This window comes from Miscanthus floridulus, chromosome 18 (assembly GCF_019320115.1).
Source record: "Miscanthus floridulus cultivar M001 chromosome 18, ASM1932011v1, whole genome shotgun sequence".
Classification (NCBI taxonomy): Eukaryota; Viridiplantae; Streptophyta; class Magnoliopsida; order Poales; family Poaceae; genus Miscanthus; species Miscanthus floridulus.
In genome coordinates, this window is record NC_089597.1 from 130,818,438 (window position 1) to 130,839,711 (window position 21,274).

General features: G+C 45.2%; 2 protein-coding genes across 2 annotated transcripts; one reads left to right on the plus strand and one right to left on the minus strand.

The window, feature by feature from the left end:
• Window positions 1-11,614: 11,614 nt before the first annotated feature.
• LOC136524687 (uncharacterized) lies at window positions 11,615-12,424 on the minus strand. Its single transcript, XM_066517958.1, has one exon. The coding sequence runs from the start codon at window positions 12,422-12,424 to the stop codon at window positions 11,615-11,617; it is 810 nt and encodes a 269-aa protein (XP_066374055.1).
• A 3,353-nt stretch (window positions 12,425-15,777) lies between these two features.
• LOC136524688 (vegetative cell wall protein gp1-like) lies at window positions 15,778-16,383 on the plus strand. The gene has a single exon (XM_066517959.1). The coding sequence runs from the start codon at window positions 15,778-15,780 to the stop codon at window positions 16,381-16,383; it is 606 nt and encodes a 201-aa protein (XP_066374056.1).
• Window positions 16,384-21,274: the final 4,891 nt, after the last annotated feature.

Genomic DNA, 21,274 nt, shown 5'->3' on the forward strand with positions numbered 1-21,274 from the left:
TAGCCCCTGTATTCGCTACTAACGCTGCTAATGTGTATGTTCCTATTTTCTTGTCGAATGTGGAGCAACCACTTCCTGGGGTAGTATAATTTGCAATCCACATGGAAGGACTGTACCAAAACAATGTCAGCTTCATAGCCTATGGTAATGCACTGTGATATTTAGCTGCAAATGAAGAAGTCTAAAGTTGTGCTTGGTGTAGGATTTTAGGTCCTTGTTTGGCACAGCTGAAACTTATGCAGAAGTTATCTTAAGGCTGGCTCTGCTGCATGGAAAGGCTGAGCGGCTGTCTAGTCATTTAATTTATGGACCGGCCGGTTAGATGCTGAATCATGTCGTAAAATTGTGAAATGTGTCTAGAATGGCCTGAGGGCTATGCAACTTGTGTAATCAACTAGTCTTTCTCCATGTTCGTAAATTGTGACACTATTTTTGACATTTTGAAATATCTACATTTGGGGATATGAGTAACTTTTGGCAAAGGTAATTATGCCAATAATAATTATTTGATTAGATTCATAACATTAAAGGAAATTAAGAACATCCACCGATACTGACTTGGAATCAAATATCAATCCCTCTTCCATTCAAAGCAGTCTGAATCTTATGACCCAACAACTTTGTGAAACTGCTAATGTATAAAGTTGAAAGACTCCGAGGGCCCATCACGGCCTTGCGATCAAGGCCTCAGAAAGCAGTCGTTGGCCGATCGCCATGCTGTTGTATAGGACCGAAGACCCATCAGGTTTCACGGGCCACTAGAAACGTGTGGCGCGGCTTTGCCGCACCTACTCTTGTGATTGGGCCAGTGTCAATTAGAAGTTGACGTGAAAAAATAATAAAAAAGATTAATTAAAGCAGCTTGATGGCTTCCATATATCCATTTTTTATAGAAGCAGTTTCTTCTTTAATGAAGACTATAAATGTAGATTATTGAGGAGCTCTGTTGATCAAAGTTTTTGATTGAGCTCCTAAGGGCAGTCCAAATGGATAGTTTCTAGATGTAGTTTCCAAGAGAGAAAGGAAGTAATTAATGTCGAAACTATTCTTTCCAACCCATAGTTTCTATAGCATAGCAGTGACTATATAAAGGATAACTTAAATGCAGCACCAAAAAGAAGTAGATCAGCTGTGAGTCGGCAGTAAACATGTTTCTAGAACATAGAATCTATATGTTTCCAGAGAACCATATATTAATCATAGTATCCATAAATATGTTCTAGAAACATGTATTAATAATATAAAAATGTTTCTAGAACCAGCATGGACCAGAACGATTCGTCCAACTTGAACCAGGACGCAGACCTCTTGCGCACATAGGAGAGAGATAGGTGACCTCTGGTGACGCGACCATGCCCCGTTCGCATGCCCTGATCTGCTTCTTTTTTTTATTTGAAATAGTATTTTTCTTTTATAAATTCCTCTAGAATTTCTCCGAACGAAGGAGGCATCATGAGGCCTCATGACAGTGGAGATGGAGGGCTCAGCACGGCCGCCTGTACCATCGCGAACCAGGGCCTCGATGGCCTCCACCCACGCCGCCCACTGCGGCACCAGTCTCGTGCCCTCCGCCACCGTCCCTGGCCTCGACACAGATGGTCCGCCGTGGATCCGGCCTCCCTGGCCTCGTGCCCGACGGATCTAGCCTCCCTGGCCGGGCAGAGCAGAGGGAGAGCTAATTGCGGACGTGGGAACGCGTAGGCAGGCGCGCGGGGGAGAGCGCAGGCGCGGCGGCAGCGGCAGCGGCGGCGGAGCAATGGATCCGGAGGGAGTCTCCCCAACGCGGTTGAGCCAGTTTCTTCGAGTCTCCAATCTAGCGAGGACTCCGTTTCTTGAGGGAGAAACGGTTTCTCTATTTTCTACTCTCTCTGCATTAATTCTCTTGCCAAGCTGTCAATATACTTAAGATAGATAGAAACTATAATTAATATCCCATTGGACTGCCCTAATCAATCTATTTGATCTTGATGTAGTATGGAGTAGCTGCCAAGTAAAACAAGTGAGCCACAATTAGAATTGACTGGTGCAATTTCAAAAGGATCAAAAGCTTACGGCCATTAACATTTTATATCAACTATTGTTGTTACTCATTTTTTTATAAATATACAAATTTTCTTAAAAACATTTGAACCTAAATTTGAATAAATCTAATATACACGGAAAGACGGACGTTGTACGGCGGAGAATGGACAGGAATGGTTGTTAGTGCGGAAATGAGGGGTGACGCTGAGGTCAGAATCTCGAAGGTGGGTCAACCCGTCCCCTACGGTGCTGCGGCACGGCCTCGCAGCTGCACTGCCATGGACGTGAGGTTGGGGATGACGAGTGAGTGAGAGATTGACAGGTGGGGTCAGCGGACACATGGACACCATGGACAGCTGCGCAACCAAAAGGCCTTGAGCTTCTTCAAAAGCACATAAGTCACGACAGCTTTTCAAAAGCCCAAAGGTCACTGCTGCTTTTCCAAAAGTCACAAAACACACCCGTAGTGTACTTGGGGCCCCAATAATAAAATAAAAATCAGTTATAATGACTAAAATTTCACCATGCACGTACCCTCCATGACACAAGTCCATATACCACAAGGCAAGTGCACCTCCCTTTAATTTCCTCTGGCTTCGCCACTGAGTATAGCCCATTGTTTATGCCATTGGGGAACACTCCAGAACACAGGCTAGCAAACCTTTGGTCGATCGGATAAAAAAATAAGACTTGTTACTATACGTGAGGTAAGATATCACGTTAAAAAAAGTACTGGTAGTACGTAATAGGGATCTTTCCCTATAAAGATTATTAATTTGATAATCGAAAGTTCAGAAACATGTAAGCAAGCGCAGCGTGGTTCCCGTCCGTCTGCACTACATGAGTCCAAGATACGATAGGGGAACAGGCAGTGCGAGTAGCACGGAAAGGAGACTCATACTGCCCTTGCGTCTGCGAGGTTCAACGAAGTCCGAGCGCCTGAGTCGCAGCACAGGCAACGCCGGCGCCATCACCCCGAATCCTGTTTCCCCGCGCGCGGTTCACGGCCATCACCCACGCACTCGTCGCCAGGATGGGTGTGGGCACTCTCGCTGGACGCTGGGAGTGAAGGTTAGAGATTATTTGCGTCCACCACCTCTTGCTCTTGCCTATTATTTTTTGCGTGTTTGACTGGAAGTTTGGAAGGGCAGAGACCCACGGGTAAACAGGTAAGAGAGATAGGCCGGGTCGTGGCTTGTCCATGACTCTCTGCAGGCGACCGGAAGATCCTCACGACCGATGCATGTTAGCCGCACGATTCAGTGTACGCCTAATCGGATGGCAAAGATTTCATGTACGACCGGAAGATACGTGTATATATTATTATTATCATTATTATTTTTATTTTTTGCAATGGAAGTGTGGCAACGCATTGACAATAGCTTATATGAAAGGCGATGAGTACATGTGTGCCGCGATCCAAGAATGGTCAAACATGTGTGCTGACTATAAGCTGTCTTTTTTTTCTTTCTGTTTAGGTGTCTATCCAAACTTATGGGTACTAGTAAGATGCTCGTGCTAACACTACGGTGATACTCAGCTTGTTCGGTAGGCTGGCTGGTGCTGGGCTTATCAGCCCAGCCGTTCGGCAGCCCAGCACCAGCCGCACCAGCCGAATGGCTGGAACTTATACCCGTTGCTCGGTCGCGTCTCTCACTTTCTCCCCTTTCTCCCGTCGGTGGTTAGGGTTCCACGCACCCGCGCCACTCCTCGCCATCGCTCCGCGCATTTACCGGCGGTGGTCCACGCCGCGTCAACGGACGGCGTCGATGGCCACCGGATCCGGGCACGACCGCCTCTATACGCTGTCCTCCTCGCCGGGGCTGCGGTTACCGTGTCGTCGTCCTCTTCCCCCACCCCGCCTCCATCGACGGCGCCTACGGCCAGGCAGGTAACCCAAATCCCACGCCTCCGTCCTCTCACCTGTCCGCCTCTGAGTCGCAGCTGGTTGTCTTGTAGTTTGACCTCCGCGCGGCTAGGGTTTCCCTCACTCTCGCCGGCCTCGGTGACAGTGGTCTCAGCCTCCCTCCCCGGATCCATCAACGACGACTCCTTCCAGAACGGTAAGCCCCCCGGAACCCGACGCCAGCGCAGTTTGACCCCGCCGGATATGAGATCCAGCATGTACTCATGTCTGCTCCTCTTTGTGTCCGATAGAAATCCCCACATCTTGTTTCTATATTACAGAAGTGCTCTATGTACATATTTTAGGACTATGTTTCTGAATACTTTCCGAACAGATCTGGTAGATGATGCTTAATGGCTTAGTTAACCTTCGAATCACCTTTTGCTAACCGGTGTTTGGGTTTGCAGTCAATTTTTGCTACTAGTAACATAGTTCCCGAGCCATTTATGGTTATTAACGTTCTCATCTTGTTTGGTCGGCTTGTAAGGTTGCGCTCGGTATAGTGTTGAGGTGGAGCTGCAAGATGTCATGTCATTTCTTTGGTGCACATGTTCTATAATTTTGTTTGGCAACTGGTTGGCCATGAGCTACTTAGTTAGGCTGATCCCCCTGATAACATAAATGCTCTTTAATTACTCCTGTTAATCTATCTGTTTTGTGCTACCTCGATGTCAACATTTGGCCACGGATGATTATGATTGGAAGTGGTAATTAGGAGCTAAGAAGTATTTGAGAGCAATTTAATGGAAGCTTCGTCGCAAGCTTATGTTGTTAATGTATTGCTTTCCTCATTTGCCTTCATCGAGACGCTGAGTTAGTTTATTTATTTTGCAAGACGACATTTTCCTTAACTTAGTTTCTCAGTTTTGTTCGAATGATTTGGCTGGCATTGAATTTGTAACATGTTTGGAGTAGTAGTCGATTTCTGTTGTTATTAACTTTGTTCCTGTGCGATATAGGGTTATGTCCTACGAGTTATCGAGTCTAATGATTCATTGTTGTGTTAAATGTCAAACACCAATTCAAGGCAACTATGTCTATCCCGCCAATCTACAACTCTTTTTCAGCTCCAGTCAAGCCCTCAGCAGAGCTACGTGCAATCAACAAAACCTAGTTGGTGTATGGAATCTACTGTGATACCCATGGTTTCTAGATTACAAAATGTGCTTACCTATAGCAAAAATTTGATTTAAGATTGCAATGAACACGATATTTACAATGTCCACAGATCTTCACCCCTTTAAATGTTCAATTTTCTGGATTAGGTTTTTCATCTTACAAGTGTGCTCTATGATTGCACTGCAGACAAAGAAGGGACGTTTCGTCCGGTTGCGATCAACGCTGCCCAAACTAGCAGCGTCGTCGGCTTCGTCTTGCTCTCCAACTGCTAGCAGCCACTACAACCTCCGCTCAATCCGCCACAAAAGGCAAGTTAGGGATATGATTTGTCAATTTGCTGTTTGGATTTGGGGTTTAGTTCTCTTTTGGTCATGTTACAGTGACAGTGAATGGTGGTCCTTACGCACCATGTTCATTCTTGTGGTTAAGTTGCTTGCCTCATCTCTTGCTTTTCACCATGAAATTTTGTATGTATGCTCACCATGAAACTGGTTGGACTTTATGCTTCTATGTTGCCTTGGTTTTCCCTAATGGACAATCTTGGCTTCGACATTTGCTTTTGGAAGGTTGTTACTTGGTTGGACTTTGCAGCATTGAAAAGACAAGTCAAACTATATTATGGTTGACATATCTTCCATTCCATTGACAAGTATGGTGTGTCTTCTGTACGGCAGTCAACCATCTAGTTTGTTTTCTTAATGTGTTCACAATAGACCCGCTGTCTCCCCATTTTGGCAGTTCGCCTTTTGGTGTCCACCACTTATTATCTGAGTTGCCAACTTGATATGCAGGGAGTTCCATCCTCCATTATGTTGACATAAGCCACATGACTGTGATTTCTCTCTCTTTTTTGTGTGTGTTGGCTCAGTTTTCAGTTTCCAGCAGATTCTAATACAATGTCCTAACTGGTGATTACATTTTGGTACTGCTGCATTACTAATAGCTTTGTTGATCCTTGAATTAGATGAGCCAGGACCGTGCTTGCTGTGATGACAGAACAACCTCTCTGCTTCTTGACCTAATCATCAAGCAGAAAGACCTTTGTCACTAGAGCGGTGTCCACGGTCCAACCTCACTAGGGTGGACCAATATCGTTCATGCCTTCAATGAAGTCATGAACCTCGGGTACAACAAGAAAGTGTGCCAGAACAAGTAGAATGAGCTAAAATGTTGTTACTTCAATTGGCGCGACGAACAGACCCATACTGGGCTAGGCCATGACCCGCTGACTGGAGAGGTTACAGCTGACCCCGAGTGGTACGGCGCCAGCCCCGGGGTACTAACTACACGCATTTCTTTGATTTTTTTGTAGCAATTAGGTTCCTACTAACTCAGTACTAACTTCGCCATCACTGGAACACGTGCAGGAAAGTAGCCAACCCGCTAGAAACAAGTTCAAACGACCCCAATGCTGTGAGCAACTGATCACGATTTTGGGACGCACCCCATGTGACAGGGGCCAGTTGGTATCGGCAGGGGACCATCGACCTAACAAGTCACCCAGTAATGGAAGCCCTCGCACTCCTCCATCCTTGTCGGACGAGCCAGTCATTCCACCTAGTAGTCATCAGCCCTCGAAGCGAGTCCATAGAGGATATTCAGTTAACAGTCCTCGCAGCAAGAAGAGTAGCCAAACTCCATCTGTAGAAGAGTGCCTTGAAGACCTAGGCCAATTTCTCAGAGAGGCTAGGTCCCAGAAGGCCCGTCGTAATGCCGATGCTCAGGAGTTGGCCCAAGTCCAGGACATTCTGATTCAAGATGGTATCAGCAAGGCTGATGTAGTATTCGTGCAAGCCCTAAACCTTTGTAGAGACATGCTCCATCGTCAGGGTTTTCTTAAAATAAAATCTAAAGAGGGCCGGCTGAACTAGATCAATGTGACGTGGGACTTTGTGTGCTCCAACAAGTCCCAGTGATCAGCACATTTCTTGTTTTTCTATTGTTTGCGGATATCCACCATGTGCATGTTGAGTTCCTTCTGTTTGTTGTTTCGTTATGTTCGTTTTTTGCATTACCAAAGACATTGCATGTATCACCTATCTGTTGAGTGCATATCGTTGTCTCGTGTTTTGAATAAAAAATTTGTGTACTGCTGTGAGTGTTGTAAGACATTATGCATGTATCACTTTTTCTCTTGTACATCCCAACCTGTTTTCACGGTGCTACTTAGTTCAGGTATCTTTATATGTTCACTTATTTGCACATGTTTTGTTCCTAAAATCTACATTACAATCTGACTGATTTCTGCCCATTTGCAGGTAGCATCATGAGCAGCATGAGCAGCACTGACGAGTCATCGTACAACGACACTTCCAGTGATGGACCGAGCACTATGACCATGGCAAAGGCAGCATTCATCTTGCTGAAAGGTATTATGTCACAGCAAAGGCCTGAGGTAAATCCTCCATGTCCCATTCCTAAGCTTTCTGGAGCCCAATGGATGCAGCTTACCCTTGCCGACCATACCAAATGTTTAGACAGTTTGCGCATGCCGCGTGATGCCTTCCTGCATTTGCTAGCAACAGATAAGTGCACCTCAGTAGAAGCTCTAGGCATGTACATCTGGACCTATGGCCACCAATCGACTAGTAGAGAGTGCAAGGATAGGTTTGAAAGGTCTTTAGATACAGTTAGCAGGAAGATTACAGTAGTTGCAGAGGTCATGTATAGGTGGGCAAATACTGTCCTAGTTCCAGCAGATAGGAACTACGCACGCATGAGCCAAAAACTTGCTGCATATGCACCATGGTTTGATGGATGCATAGGTGCTATAGATGGCACGCACATAAAGGTTGAGGTTAACCGTGAAGCAAAGGCTGATTTCTACAATAGGAAAGGCTAAACAACAATTAATGTTTGTGCTATCGTGGATATGGATGGCCGTTTCACATACGTGGGGGCCGGGAAGGCGGGGGCATGCCATGACATGGCGGTGTTGAAAGACTGTCAGGACGACAATTCATTCCCACATCCCCCAGCAGGTTCGTGATTCCTTGATGTTCACATTTCTTAATTGTTTGCTTGTAGTAGATCTATTGAAGCATACATCCACCATTTGCTATGACAGCTGATGGCTGTATATTGTCTGCTTACACAATTTGCAATTTGATCTCTCGCTGCTTTCATCGCTTGTAGGCCGATACTACCTAGCAGATGCGGGTTACAGGGAGATGCCAGGTTACATGACCCCCTACAGAAACACAAGGTATCACATAAACGATTTTAGGGGCATAGATTTCTAGAAGTTGCAGAGGGAGGAGAAATTCATCTACTTTCATGCGAAGTTGCGAAATGTAATTGAAAGGAGGTTTGGGGTGTTGAAAGAATGGTGGCAGATTTTGGACGGGGTGCCATACTGATGTAGGATGAAGCAGGCTATGATAATCATTTCATGCTTTGCTTTAGATAATTTTTTATGGATGCGTAAGTACGGCGCAGATCCACCCTCTTATGAGTTGTTGGAGTGGGTTGAACTAAATCGGGGAACCCCTATCTCTGGAGTTAGGGAATTAATATCTATGGTTTTGTGGAGTGGTGTATGATTTAGGAAAGTGGAGGGTTTAGTTTGGTTAACTGCAGCTCATGGGAGCTGGATTGACCGCATTTAGATGATCCGACATTCACTGCAGTTCCTATATTTGTAGCAAGTATTGATGTCGTGCGATTATTTGTATGTGGTTTGGGTCGAGGCTTTTGTTTTAGAAACTAGTAGCTTTAGGTACAGTTCCAAGGCAGTCTTGTCTTGTGCATGTGTAAGGATTTGTGGGACTATGTCATTTAAAAAAATGTTTTATGGGACTATCATATTGTGTTCATTGGTGTATGGGGACTTTTAGTGTCAGAATTACAAGTGCCAAGTTCTATAGTTGCTACACTATTTCTGTGATTCACCATGGGAAGCAGTGGAGCAGATATAGCTTAGGCTTGGCTTTCTTCAAGGATTCTGTTCCTCAGAGGTTTGATTTCATCATATTTGTTATTTTTTTGTTCACATGGATGATTGAACCAAAGGTAATATGAGTTTTCAATTGGGCAGGCTGCAGGTGCAGAATAAGAGAAGCTTCCAGTTGACGGAAGAAGACATGCTTCGTGCTTCTCAAGCTATGCTTCTGATTGCAATGGTTATGATATTCACGGCACAAGTGCATCTTATCCTTGCAAGTTCCAGTTGTAGTTACCTGACATTTATCCATGTTTGTCCTAAAAGTAGTGTTCCCTTTCTGTAATATTAGTTCTTACCTTTTGTGATACTAAATTTCTGAAAAGGGTGTTCCAAGTGGTGGGGACAATCCTGGTGTGGTTCCAGGTCTAGGAATTGGTGCCTTTGATGCCTTGCGATAGCTTCCACAGGTAGTAACTGTGCATCTTCGTATATAAAAATAAGTAATGAGCCTGTAATTTACTTATTGTGATTGGTCCTCATCAGTTTCAAGCATTGCTTCAGTTGGACCAGAAGGTGCTACTGGCATGGTTGTTATAGTGGAAGGATTTGTCTTGATAATTTTGTCTGACACAACTAAAGAACATGTGAGTAATTGTCTTATCAAGATTATGAAGAAAGATTTAAGCTGATCTATTTGGCATAATTTTGTCTTAATGTGCTCTTGTTGGATGACATAGATCCGTGTGTTTGCTGATCATGTCGCCGAAAGCTCTGAAATTACCACAGGAATCACCAGAATTGGTGATTATGAACTGCATGATCTTATTTTTTTAGAGTAAGTGTACTCTTCAAATGTACAGTAATCATAGCTCGTTCATTTTTATTACTTACCTGTACTCGTCAACCCATTTTCAGCAACTTGTCATTTGGAGTAATTATTAGGGTGGAAGCTGAAGCATTTCAGGTAATAATATTATTCTAGTAAGGGTGATTGTACTTCACACTATAGTTACTAAGGTGTATATTTAGGTTCTGAAAGGAGTGCTAGATAGACCTGTAGTTGTGCTCGTGAAGTTAAGAGAAATAAAATGCAAAATTGATAGGCGCTCATCAGCTAAAGATCCTTGTAATAGTATTATCTCTACAAAGGAAGTCGTAAGGGTTATTGAAGGAACATGCAAGGTGTGTCCCAGTTCTGCTTGTTACGATTTTGGTTGGTTGTTTTGACTCCTGTGTATCTCTTATCTTTATTGTATTTACATCCGTATTTTATCAAATTAGGGGAAGCAAGGACCTATGGAACACATACACAAGGGGAAACTGTTTATCTATGACAGGCATCACCTTGAACATGCAGCCTTTATTTGTGCAAAAGTGCAATCTTGCCTTCTTGTTGCTGGATCAACTGCTGGCCTTCGAGGAAATGTTCATACTGAACCCTTTGGATCCTTAGTCATGCATGAGAATTTGCCTCATTTTTCACTTTGCTGATGCAGGGTATGGACACAGCTGATGAACGGCTTGGTGCTTTGCGACCTTCAGCAAGCTGTCTGCAATCTCCAGGAAGACTGCCCCCAAGAGGACCTAATATGAATTGTATGATCTTATTTTGATACTTCCAGTTTCCAAGTTGAGTATCCATGCTTGGTGAAAGAAACTCCTGAGGGTGGTCCTGGAGGGTAAGCAAAGCTGCATAATTATGTTAACAAGTCATGTGTACTATATTGCTTCGTGAGATGTCGTGGGCTTGTTGAGTATCCACGCTTGGTGAATGAAACTGCAAGATGTTGTACAAGTTATTGTGAATGGATGGAACAAATGTTGTATGTGTGTTGTGTGAATGTAACATATGGCCTGTAAATTCATGGTTGAACTGGTTGTTGTTGGCTGTAATTTCGAACTCAGCATGATCATGACCTGGCTGGAAGTTTGAATTTGAAATTTTAAAATCAGCATGAGCTACTATTGGTGCAAAAAGCAGTTGTTGGCGCCATTCTTTGAACTTTTAAAAATATGCTGTTGGCTGGAGGCTGGCTGGAGACTGAAATTGGCTGGCTGGGCTGGCTGGTCCAGCCCCAGCACCAGCCAGCCCAGCCAGCCTACCGAACAGGCTGACTAAAAAATATTATATTTATAGAAAATTATAATGTGAACCAGTATGATTAATGATGATGGTAAAGAAGATGGATCTGGTTGATACATTGTTGGATACATAGCAAACAGATTTAAATAGTACAATAACAAACAACATTCTTGAATAGTATTGTATATTACAAAACCACATAAATGTTGATGTGCTTCAGAACTTTTTGGATATCTTGAGGAGTGTTGCCTTTAGATACATTCGTATTGTAATTCAACATGTCAACCAAGAACTTGCTCCTTAGCACATTCCTATTCTGTATGTACATATAAATCATTGTCTTGAAACTAATAATTAATTATAGATTGTCATTAAACGAGTAAGGGAAATGAGGGTACTCACAGTGGAAATTAACGGTAACCTTGTACCATCCCATGAGTGCATAAAGTTGACAATGAGAAAGCCTGCCAAATTCCTGGAACATGATGTCCTATGATAGAAGTAACACATGTGTGTACTGAACATGATGTAGGAAAAGTTTGGGTAAAGAAATTTACTTACCAATTTTCACTGGTCCAGGACATCTTTGTACACAATGTTTCTAGTGTTTTTCCCCATGGGATCTAATTCCTTCTTTGGTTTGGCCAGAATTCTTGTTGTTTGCCTTGACACACCCCTCGACAAAAGCAACATAGAGCTGTCCATGGGAGAACACAGGCTCTGGAAGGTAGATCCCAACATTTGGGATGGTTTGGCCCTGTGCTTTGTTTATGGTCATTGCAAAACCCAGGCGAATGGGGAATTGTTTTCTCTTGAACTTAAAAGGAAGTGAAATATCATCCGACGGAGACATTGGGATCCTAGGTATGAACACCCTTTTCCCTACATGCTGGCCACCAACAATTTCAGCATCAATTGCATTATCCTGGAATGCTCTTACCATTAATCTTGTTCCATTGCACAAGCCATTGTTAGAATCAAGATTGTGGAGAAGGATCACAAGACAATTAATTTTAATTTTTAGCACATGTGGGGATAGGCCATTCAGAGTGATTGAATTCAAGAAGTCAATAGGATAGTTATTTCTAGAATCATCATCGACAGAGTCAAAGCTATGATAAACCTTTTCCTCGCCCGGGAACTTGTCAATCATCTTTGCGTTTAGCTGATCAATATGCTCATTTTTTGTAGAAAGAATGGCACGTGTACTCATATAAGCTGTTGATCTTCCATTTTCCTCAAGTGACAGGAAGACATCTTGAATGAGTTTGGTTATTGAATCTTCGGTGTCAGTATAACCAATCACAATATTCTCTGGCAGGCTAACATAATCATCCCCGATAGTCTTTTCAGTTCCATTCCCACTCCTAAGGAGGTAATCTAAAAACCATGGGTCAGATTGAGCCCTCATGTTTCATGACAATCGTGTCTTCCTTATACTTTCCCATAGGTAAGATCTCTGCAATGTAGCATCAATTATCTATGCTCTTGTCCCACGTATTATGACTGAAAGTACCTGTCTGAAATCTCCACCAAATACCACTACCTTTCCCCCCAAGGGCAAAGAAGAACTCAAAATATCTTGCAGGGACCTATCAAGACACTCAACTGCTTGACGCTTTGTCATGGCAACTTCATCCCCGATAATCAAGGATGCCCTACGGAGTAACTGTGTGGTGCCACTTTGCTTGGTGAAGTTGCACATGCTATTGTCAGCAAGCTTAATTGGGATTTTGATCCTTGAGTGTGTTGTGCGCCCTCCTGGCAAAATTGACGCTGCAATCCCAGAAGTTGCAGTTGCAATGGCTATTAATCCCTCAGATCGCACTCTAGCAAGGAGTGCCTTGTATAGGAACATGTTGTCAGTTTCTCCTGGACCATCCACGAAGAACACCTGGCTTTTGTTTGCAAGCACATGTTGTATGATTTCATCAAATCCTACACGCTGCTCCCTGTTAAAAGATGAGTGCATATCCAAATGTTCTTGGTCTATGGCCACAGAAAGTTCCTCTCTAACCTCCCTCATGATGTCATTCGAAAATTCACCTGATTGGCACAAAAGAATTAATTTATCATCCACATAATTGGTCAATAGAAAGAAAACAAATATGTGTATATACTATGTAAGTGAATCAAAAGTTTATGCACTGGATTGGGACAAATTTACCTGAATCACCTCCGGAAGATCATAGTTTCTGATATCCTTCCCCATCAACAGAATCAAATCCTGAATGTCTCTAAGCACCATTTGTTCTACTGCTGCTGTGTTAGAATTGCCTTGGCTGTAATTTTCAGACTTTGAGTCCTTATGCTTGTCTCACTGTCCACGAATGTTGCTGGCCTCACAAAATACAAGAATAGTCGCAAATAATCTTCACAGTGCAGGCGGCATCTGGAAAGTTGCAGACTCAGACAAGCAGTCATCAAGCGACCTGTCTGTCAATAAGTCCTCTCTTCTCACATGCTTCTCTGAAAGTAGAGTATGTGATGCCGGCCACTATTTTTAAATCTTCATATGTGGTTGAACCCCTAACATGGCTCAAAAGCACTCTCAAGAAATATCTCTCCCCTTCAACAGGGTGTCCATAAACAACCCACCCAATTTGCCCTCTCTGCTTTCTTCTTTGCCACACTTTTCTACCAGTGATCCACCGGTAGTATTATGGGAAGTCTCTGTACAACAATGTCCTCGCAAAACTATCCAATCTATTCTTCTTGATGTCCTCTATGAGTGTGGTCATGGATGAAGATGGCTGGCTGACAACATCCTCAAGACTTTTACTTTCATCAATAATTACAGACTGCATGTTGGACAGATGAAGTTGGAGCTACAAAACAGATGGATAGACACCAAAGAGTGGGAAACCAAAAATCCGGTGTATAGCTTCCGGTGGTGATATGTATCTAGCATCCTTGTATTGACGAATCTCATGTATTACTCCATCTTCCTTATGTGACAGGTTTACTGAGAATGATGCACAATCATGACCTTTGTATACGTACTTAAACAGGTACTTAATAGCTTTGATGCTGGAGCAAGCTTCAACATTGATGTGGCAGTTATATCTCGTAAGCAGCCCAGGGTTGTATGGAACCACCCACCTATTGTCCAATTCCACACCTTTTATGTTTACATGGAAGCCATCATCTCTCCTCCTATACAAAGGGTAGGAATCTTTTCCTTGTTATGTTGCTGCACAAAACTGACGAGGAAACTGAAAGCGGCACTCTCCGTTGACCATACAAGCACACTTCCTATTTAGCACTCCACATGGTCCATGCAGCATATGCTTGATGACAAGATTATGCAGCACATGCCACTACCGGACAGAGCATCTTTGCCGAGGGCCTGAGGATTTGCCGAGGGAAAATGCTCGGGCACTCGGCAAAGAGTCTTTGCCGAGGGCCTGACCCTCGGCAAAGAACAGCCCTCGGCAAAGACTCTTTGCCGAGGGCCAGACCCTTGGCAAAGACAAGCACACGACAACAATAATTATTTGCCGAGGGCTAAGCCCTCAGCAAAGGGCTGGCCCTCGGCAACACCGCCTGACACGACGTCTATCCCCTGCTGTCAATCTTTGCTGAGGGCATCACCATTGGGCCCTCGGCAAAGACTTTTTAACCGTTTTTGAATTTTTTTTTTAAAAAATTCTTTGCCGAGTGCCCCTGGACCAGCACTCGGCAAAGACAGTCTTTGCCGAGTGCCAAGCTGGCACTCAGCAAATTTTCAATTTTTTTTGTTTTTTTGACCCCAAATTTTTTGTTGGGCCCGCCTACATTGTTTACAACTTCATGTTCAAATTTGGTGCTTTTTCTAGTTTTTTTTGTTATATTTGGTTGATTAATTTGATTATGTTGAATTTTTATATATAATTCAAATTTGAACTGCAAGTGCATGGAATATTGTAATCTAGTGCTTCGAAAAATGTTATTCATAGTAGTTGGTGTATGTTGAGTCTCTATCCACGAACTCGCATCAAATTTCGCGCATCTTCTTCATGTAACATGACGAGCCACTTGCCGGAAAAGTGTTTTTAAATTATATAAAGTCCATACGAAGTCCGAAAATCACGAAACTTGTCGAGGTGTCATGTTATCGCATGTGTAGGCTGTGATAAAAAATTGAGAATGTTTCGAGCAAGTTGCGACGTCAGATGCATGAGATGTCTGGCTTTTAGGCATCCGACGTCACAACTTGCTCCAAGCTTTCTTAATTTTTTACCATGACCTCCACATGCGATAACAAGACACCTCGACAAGTTTTGTGATTTTTGGACTTTGTTTAGATTTTATATAATTTAAATACACTTTTCCCGCAAGTACATCGTCATGTTACGACAACAAGATGCTCGTAATTTCATACGAGTTCCTGGATACGGCCTCAACATACGCCAAACATCATGAATACCATTTTTTGAATGACCAAATTCCATTATTTCATGTACATGCTGTTCAAATTTGAAAGTTGGAAAAATTCAACGAAACAAAACTAATTAAGGAAATAAAGTAAAAAAACTAAAAATTATCCCAAATTTTGAAATGGAGTTTAATGACTGTAGCAAGGCCCCAGGAAAAAATGGGGCAAAAAAACAAAAAAAAAATTAATTTGCCAAGTGCCAACCTTGGCACTCAGCAAAGAAGCCTTTGCCGAGCGCCAGGTCACAGGGCGCTCGGCAAAGAATTTTAAAAATAAAAAATAAAAAAACCTGTGTCGAGTGCCGCTGGGCCTGGCACTAGGCAAATCTTTTAACCTAAAGGCCTAGAATGGGCCGGCCCAACCCCAGCCCCTCCTCACTCGTCTCCCACCCGCCCCCGCGTCGCCGTGCCGCCGCCGCCGACCCCGCCGTCGTCCCCCTCCAACGGGGTCCTGCCGGGCCCGCCCCGACGCCCCCGTCCCGCGCCCCCTGCCCCTGTCCCGGTGGCGCTCGCCCCGGCGCCCGGCCAGCGCTCCCGCCTAGCCCCGGTGGCCCCACGCCCCCGCCCCGGCGGCCCCGCGCCCGCGCCCCCGGCGGCCTCGCGCCCCCGCCCCGGCGGCCCCGCCCCCACACCCCGGCGTACTCGTGCCCCGCCCCAGCGGACCCGCGCCCCCGCCCCAGCGGCCCTGCGCCCGCGCCCTGGGTCCCCGGCCGCCGCCCCGAGCTCGCCGGCGCCCCGAGCTCCGAGCTCCCCGGGGACAGCGACCCGGCCGGCCCTGAGCTCCACCGGCCCCGCCGTGCCCTGTGGTCGGCCAGCAGAGGGAGAAGGAGAGGAGCAAGAGGAAGAAAGAGAAGGGGAGGAGGAAGAGGAAGAAAGAGAAGGGGGAGGAGGAAGAAGAGGAAGGTGCCGACCCGACCGCCCGTCGATCCTCGTGCCGTTCCGACCGCCCGTTGATCCTCATGCTGCTGCGGTCATCCCCACCGTCGTCGCCGGCCCTCGCTCTTCCCGTTCTTGCCGCCAAGGTAAGCCCTACCCTTGTAGTGTTAGTAGTAGTAGTTAGTAGTGTTAGTAGTAGTTGTAGTGTTAGTAGTAGTAGTTAGTTGTGTTAGTTGTAGTGTTAGTTGTAGTAGTTAGTAGTGTTAGTTGTAGGGTTAGTAGTAGTAGTAGTTAGTAAATAGTAGTAGTTAGTAAGTAGTAACGGTTGTTAGTAGTAGTTAGTAGTGTTAGTTGTAGGCTTAGTAGTAGTAGTTAGTAAATAGTAGTAGTTAGTAAGTAGTAGTGGTTAGTAGTAGTAGTTGTTAATAGTTAAGTAGTTCTTAGTATTAGTACTGTTAGTAGTTAAGTAGTTGTTAGTAGTAGTGTTAGTAGTAGTTGTAGGGTTAGTAGTAATTGTTGTTGTACTACTTCAATACTTTCATCTGCATGGAAAGAGAACTAAAGTACATGGCTCCTCTTGATATATTGGTGGTTGTTGGCCTTCGTGCCCATGTTTGGTATATATGTGGTTCTTGGCCTTTGTGCCATGTTTTTTGCAGGTTTTGGGAACCTCCCCGTACAGGGGAGGTGCTACCGAAATTTTGAGTCGACACTAACCATTTTTGCCATTTTTTGTAGGAGGACCTGTGGGAGGGACTCGGTGACCCCGATCGTCTTTGTCGATGTTGTGGGTCTTCCTGCACCGCGTCGACTCGCCACTGCACCAACTCTCCACCACCCCGCTACCCTGACCTCACCGGCACCCTAGGTATAACCCCTCTATCCGTATGTGGTCTTTGGTCACGTAACCTAGTTAGGTGTCTCCCATCCGAAAGAGATACGGTTGGAGGTATACATATCTTTGTATATCTGCGACCGTATCTGTTTTGGATTGTCCATGTTTTTTGGACAGCTCGCGGATACGTAGATGGGTTAGTTTCCATGGTCCACTCCGGTTTGAGATGGTGTTTTGGCATCACCCCCTGTTGTTCTCCGGATACACACTCAAGCCGGAAGAAGGACTTGAGGCCCGGGCAGATTAGGTGGCCACGGCCGCCTATAGGAAGTACGTCACCGACATGCACCACGAGGCGCGTGTGCAGGCCCACAGAGACTACTACATCATGGTGTTGAAGCAGTCCATCAGCAAGCCTGATGCAAGACAGGTGGAGCTGTCCCGGGCCCAGTACCTTGAGGTAGACAAAAAACATTAATAATGATTCGTTTTGAGATTAAGTCGGTTTAATTTTATCTTTTTCTATGTCAAATAATCGATGACTTGTAGGTGATTCCCTGGTGGTGCCGATCCCACTCCGTGTGCTGGGAGATGATTGTGGATAGGCGGTTGTCCAATGACTTCGCTGAGAACCATGTGAGGCAGCGGGACCAGCGTCTGCTGAGGCAAGTGCTACTCCGGCCCTCGCTCTTCCCGTTCTTGCCGCCAAGGTAAGCCCTACCCTTGTAGTGTTAGTAGTAGTAGTAGTTAGTAGTGTTAGTAGTAGTTGTAGTGTTTGTAGTAGTAGTTAGTTGTGTTAGTTGTAGTGTTAGTTGTAGTAGTTAGTAGTGTTAGTTGTAGGGTTAGTAGTAGTAGTAGTTAGTAAATAGTAGTAGTTAGTAAGTAGTAGTGGTTGTTAGTAGTAGTTAGTAGTGTTAGTTGTAGGCTTAGTAGTAGTAGTAGTTAGTAAATAGTAGTAGTTAGTAAGTAGTAGTGGTTAGTAGTAGTAGTTGTTAGTAGTTAAGTAGTTCTTAGTATTAGTACTGTTAGTAGTTAAGTAGTTGTTAGTAGTAGTGTTAGTAGTAGTTGTAGGGTTAGTAGTAATTGTTGTTGTACTACTTCAATACTTTCATCTGCATGGAAAGAGAACTAAAGTACATGGCTCCTCTTGATATATTGGTGGTTGTTGGCCTTCGTGCCCATGTTTGGTATATATGTGGTTCTTGGCCTTTGTGCCATGTTTTTTGCAGGTTTTGGGAACCTCCCCGTACAGGGGAGGTGCTGCCGAAATTTTGAGTCGACACTAACCATTTTTGCCCTTTTTTGCAGCAGGACCTGTGGGAGGGACTCGGTGACCCCGATCGTCTTCGTCGGCGCTGCGGGTCTTCCTACACCGCGTCGACTCGCCACTGCACCGACTCTCCACCGCCCCGCTACCCTGACCTCACCGGCACCCTAGGTATAACCCCTCTATCCGTATGTGGTCTTTGGTCACGTAACCTAGTTAGGTGTCTCCCGTTCGAAAGAGATACGGTTGGAGGTATACAGATCTTTGTATATCTGCGACCGTATCTATTTTGGATTGTCCATGTTTTTTGGACAGCTCGCGGATGCGTAGATGGGTTAGTTTCCATGGTCCACTCCGGTTCGAGATGGTGTTTTGGCATCACCCCCTGTTGTTCTCCGGATACACACTCAAGCCAGAAGAAGGACTTGAGGCCCGGGCAGATTAGGTGGCCACCGCCGCCTATAGGAAGTACATCACCGACATGCACCACGAGGCGCGCGTGCAGGCCCACAGAGACTACTACATCATGGTGTTGAAGCAGTCCATCAGCAAGCCTGATGCAAGACAGGTGGAGCTGTCCCGGGCCCAGTACCTTGAGGTAGACGAAAAACATTAATAATGATTCGTTTTGAGATTAAGTCGGTTTAATTTTATCTTTTTCTATGTCAAATAATCGATGACTTGTAGGTGATTCCCTGGTGGTGCCGATCCCACTCCGTGTGCTGGGAGATGATCGTGGATAGGTGGTTGTCCAACGACTTCGCTGAGAACCACGCGAGGCAGCGGGACCAGCGTCTGCTGAGGCGAGGTGCTACTCACCATCAAGGCAGCCGTAGCCTCCCCACCTACAAACAAGCATATGTAAGTGATTTCTTTTATCTTATTTGACGCTGAGTTCTGCCTTATTTCTCACCATCTTGCCGTCTTACTCGCAGGAGGCTGCACACCCGGACGTGGAGGTCTCGGAGTTCTCTGCGTGGGCTATGTCCCACATGGGCAGGGCGTCTTCCTCTGTCTCTTTCGACCCGTCTGCCCCACGTGAGGTGTACTCCGACCCGACCGTGCACACTAAGGTCCAAGAGTACACCTCAAAGGTGAGGGAGGTCCATGGGGAAGATTACGATGTGCGCACTGAGCCCATTGATGCAGAGACCATCATGAGGCTAGGAGGAGGCAAGAAGCATGGGCGGCTGTGGATTGCAGACGGCGCCATCGACTCCACCACTAATCCCTCTCTCGACGTGCTCCGAGCACGGAGCACGAGCTCTAGCCAGCCCATACACCCACGGCCTACTCCGTCACTGCAGCGGGTCGACGCTCTCAAGGTATGTCCTGTTTTACTCGTCGTACGTTCATCTTTGCACACCTAAGTTACATTTGCATTACTGAAACATTGAAGTTTGTATTGCAGGCCGAGCTATAGGCCCAGAAGCTCGTGGTCGAGGCTCAGAGCGCGCAGCTGTAGGCCCAGAGGGAAGCATTCACGGCCTAGGAGAGGAGGATGCAAGAAATGGCGGCCTTCATGCGGAGTGTCTAGCAAGGGGGTGTACCTTTGCCGTTGGCAGCTCCTCCACCGCCTACTCCTACAGCCACTCCTGTAAGTATGAAAGTTCACTCTTACTAGATGCTTCCTTGACATACAACCATGGTTGACATACAAACTTACTAGATGCTTGACATAGAAACTTACTAGATGCTTGACATAGAAACTTACTACATGCTTGCACTAGCTATGACATACAACCATGCTTGACATTCTCAATTTACTAGATGCTTGACATAGAAACTTACTAGATGCTTGCACTAGCTATGACATACACCAATGCTTCACATAGAAACTTACTAGATGAATCTCACACATGCAACCTCTTATCCTTTTTGCAGCTTCCGTCGGCGGGTTCGAATAACCCCGCTCATGCGTCACCGAATGGTGGAGCCTTTGCTTCACCATCATGTCATAGGCCGCTTTTTTTAGGAGTTGTGCTTCGTCATGTGCTTGGACTTGAGCTTCACTTGTGGTTGTGACTTGTGCTTGGACTTGATGGACTGTGGTTGTGAATTTGTGACTTGTGGTTGTGATATTTGACTTGTGGTTGCGATATGTTGTTATTTGAGTTGTGGTTGTGATATAATGTGTGAAAATGGTTTCGTTGTGATATATATATATGTGATTATTGTGATGTTTGTGATATATATGTGACATGTGATATATATTTGAACTGTTTGTGTCAGTGGAATGCAAAAAACAAAAAAATGCAATTTTGGTTGATTTGCCGAGTGCAATGGTCATGGCACTCGGCAAAGCTGGGAAACTTTGCCGAGTGCCAGGACATTGCACTCGGCAAAGATTTTTTTTTAAAAAAAGCAAAAAAATCTTTGCCGAGTGCCAAGCTGGGGAGGCACTCGGCAAAGAGCTTTTTTAAAAAAAATAAAAAATGTCTTTGCCGAGTGCCTTGCCGCCGCGGCACTCGGCAAAGAGTTTTTGAAAAAAAATAAAAAATGTCTTTGCCGAGTGCCCTAACTGTCGGCACTCGGCAAAGGCGCCGTCAACGGAGCAGCGCCGTTGACGGCTACTTTTCTTTGCCGAGTGTCGCCGTTGGCCCTCAGAAAAGGCTTTGCCGAGTGCCCGACAAATGGCCCTCGGCAAAGAGCCTCTTTGCCGTTAAATTTTTTTCCGAGGGCTCTTTGCCGAGGGCGGCGCTCGGCAAAGCCTTTGCCGAGGGCTTTTGGGCCTTTGCCGAGTGCCCTGGGCCCTCGGCAAAGAGGGCACCTCCAGTAGTGTGCTATTTGTCCTTGTCTGGTATCTCTACAGAAATGACTTTATCATAACCATCTGGGCTTCTTAACTTACTGCCTGACTTCATGAT

Bases quoted from the DNA above. Each gene is read 5' to 3' on its own strand.
- LOC136524687 (XM_066517958.1), bottom strand. From the start codon at position 12,424: ATGAGGGCTCAATCTGACCCATGGTTTTTAGATTACCTCCTTAGGAGT.
- LOC136524688 (XM_066517959.1), top strand. From the start codon at position 15,778: ATGGGCCGGCCCAACCCCAGCCCCTCCTCACTCGTCTCCCACCCGCCC.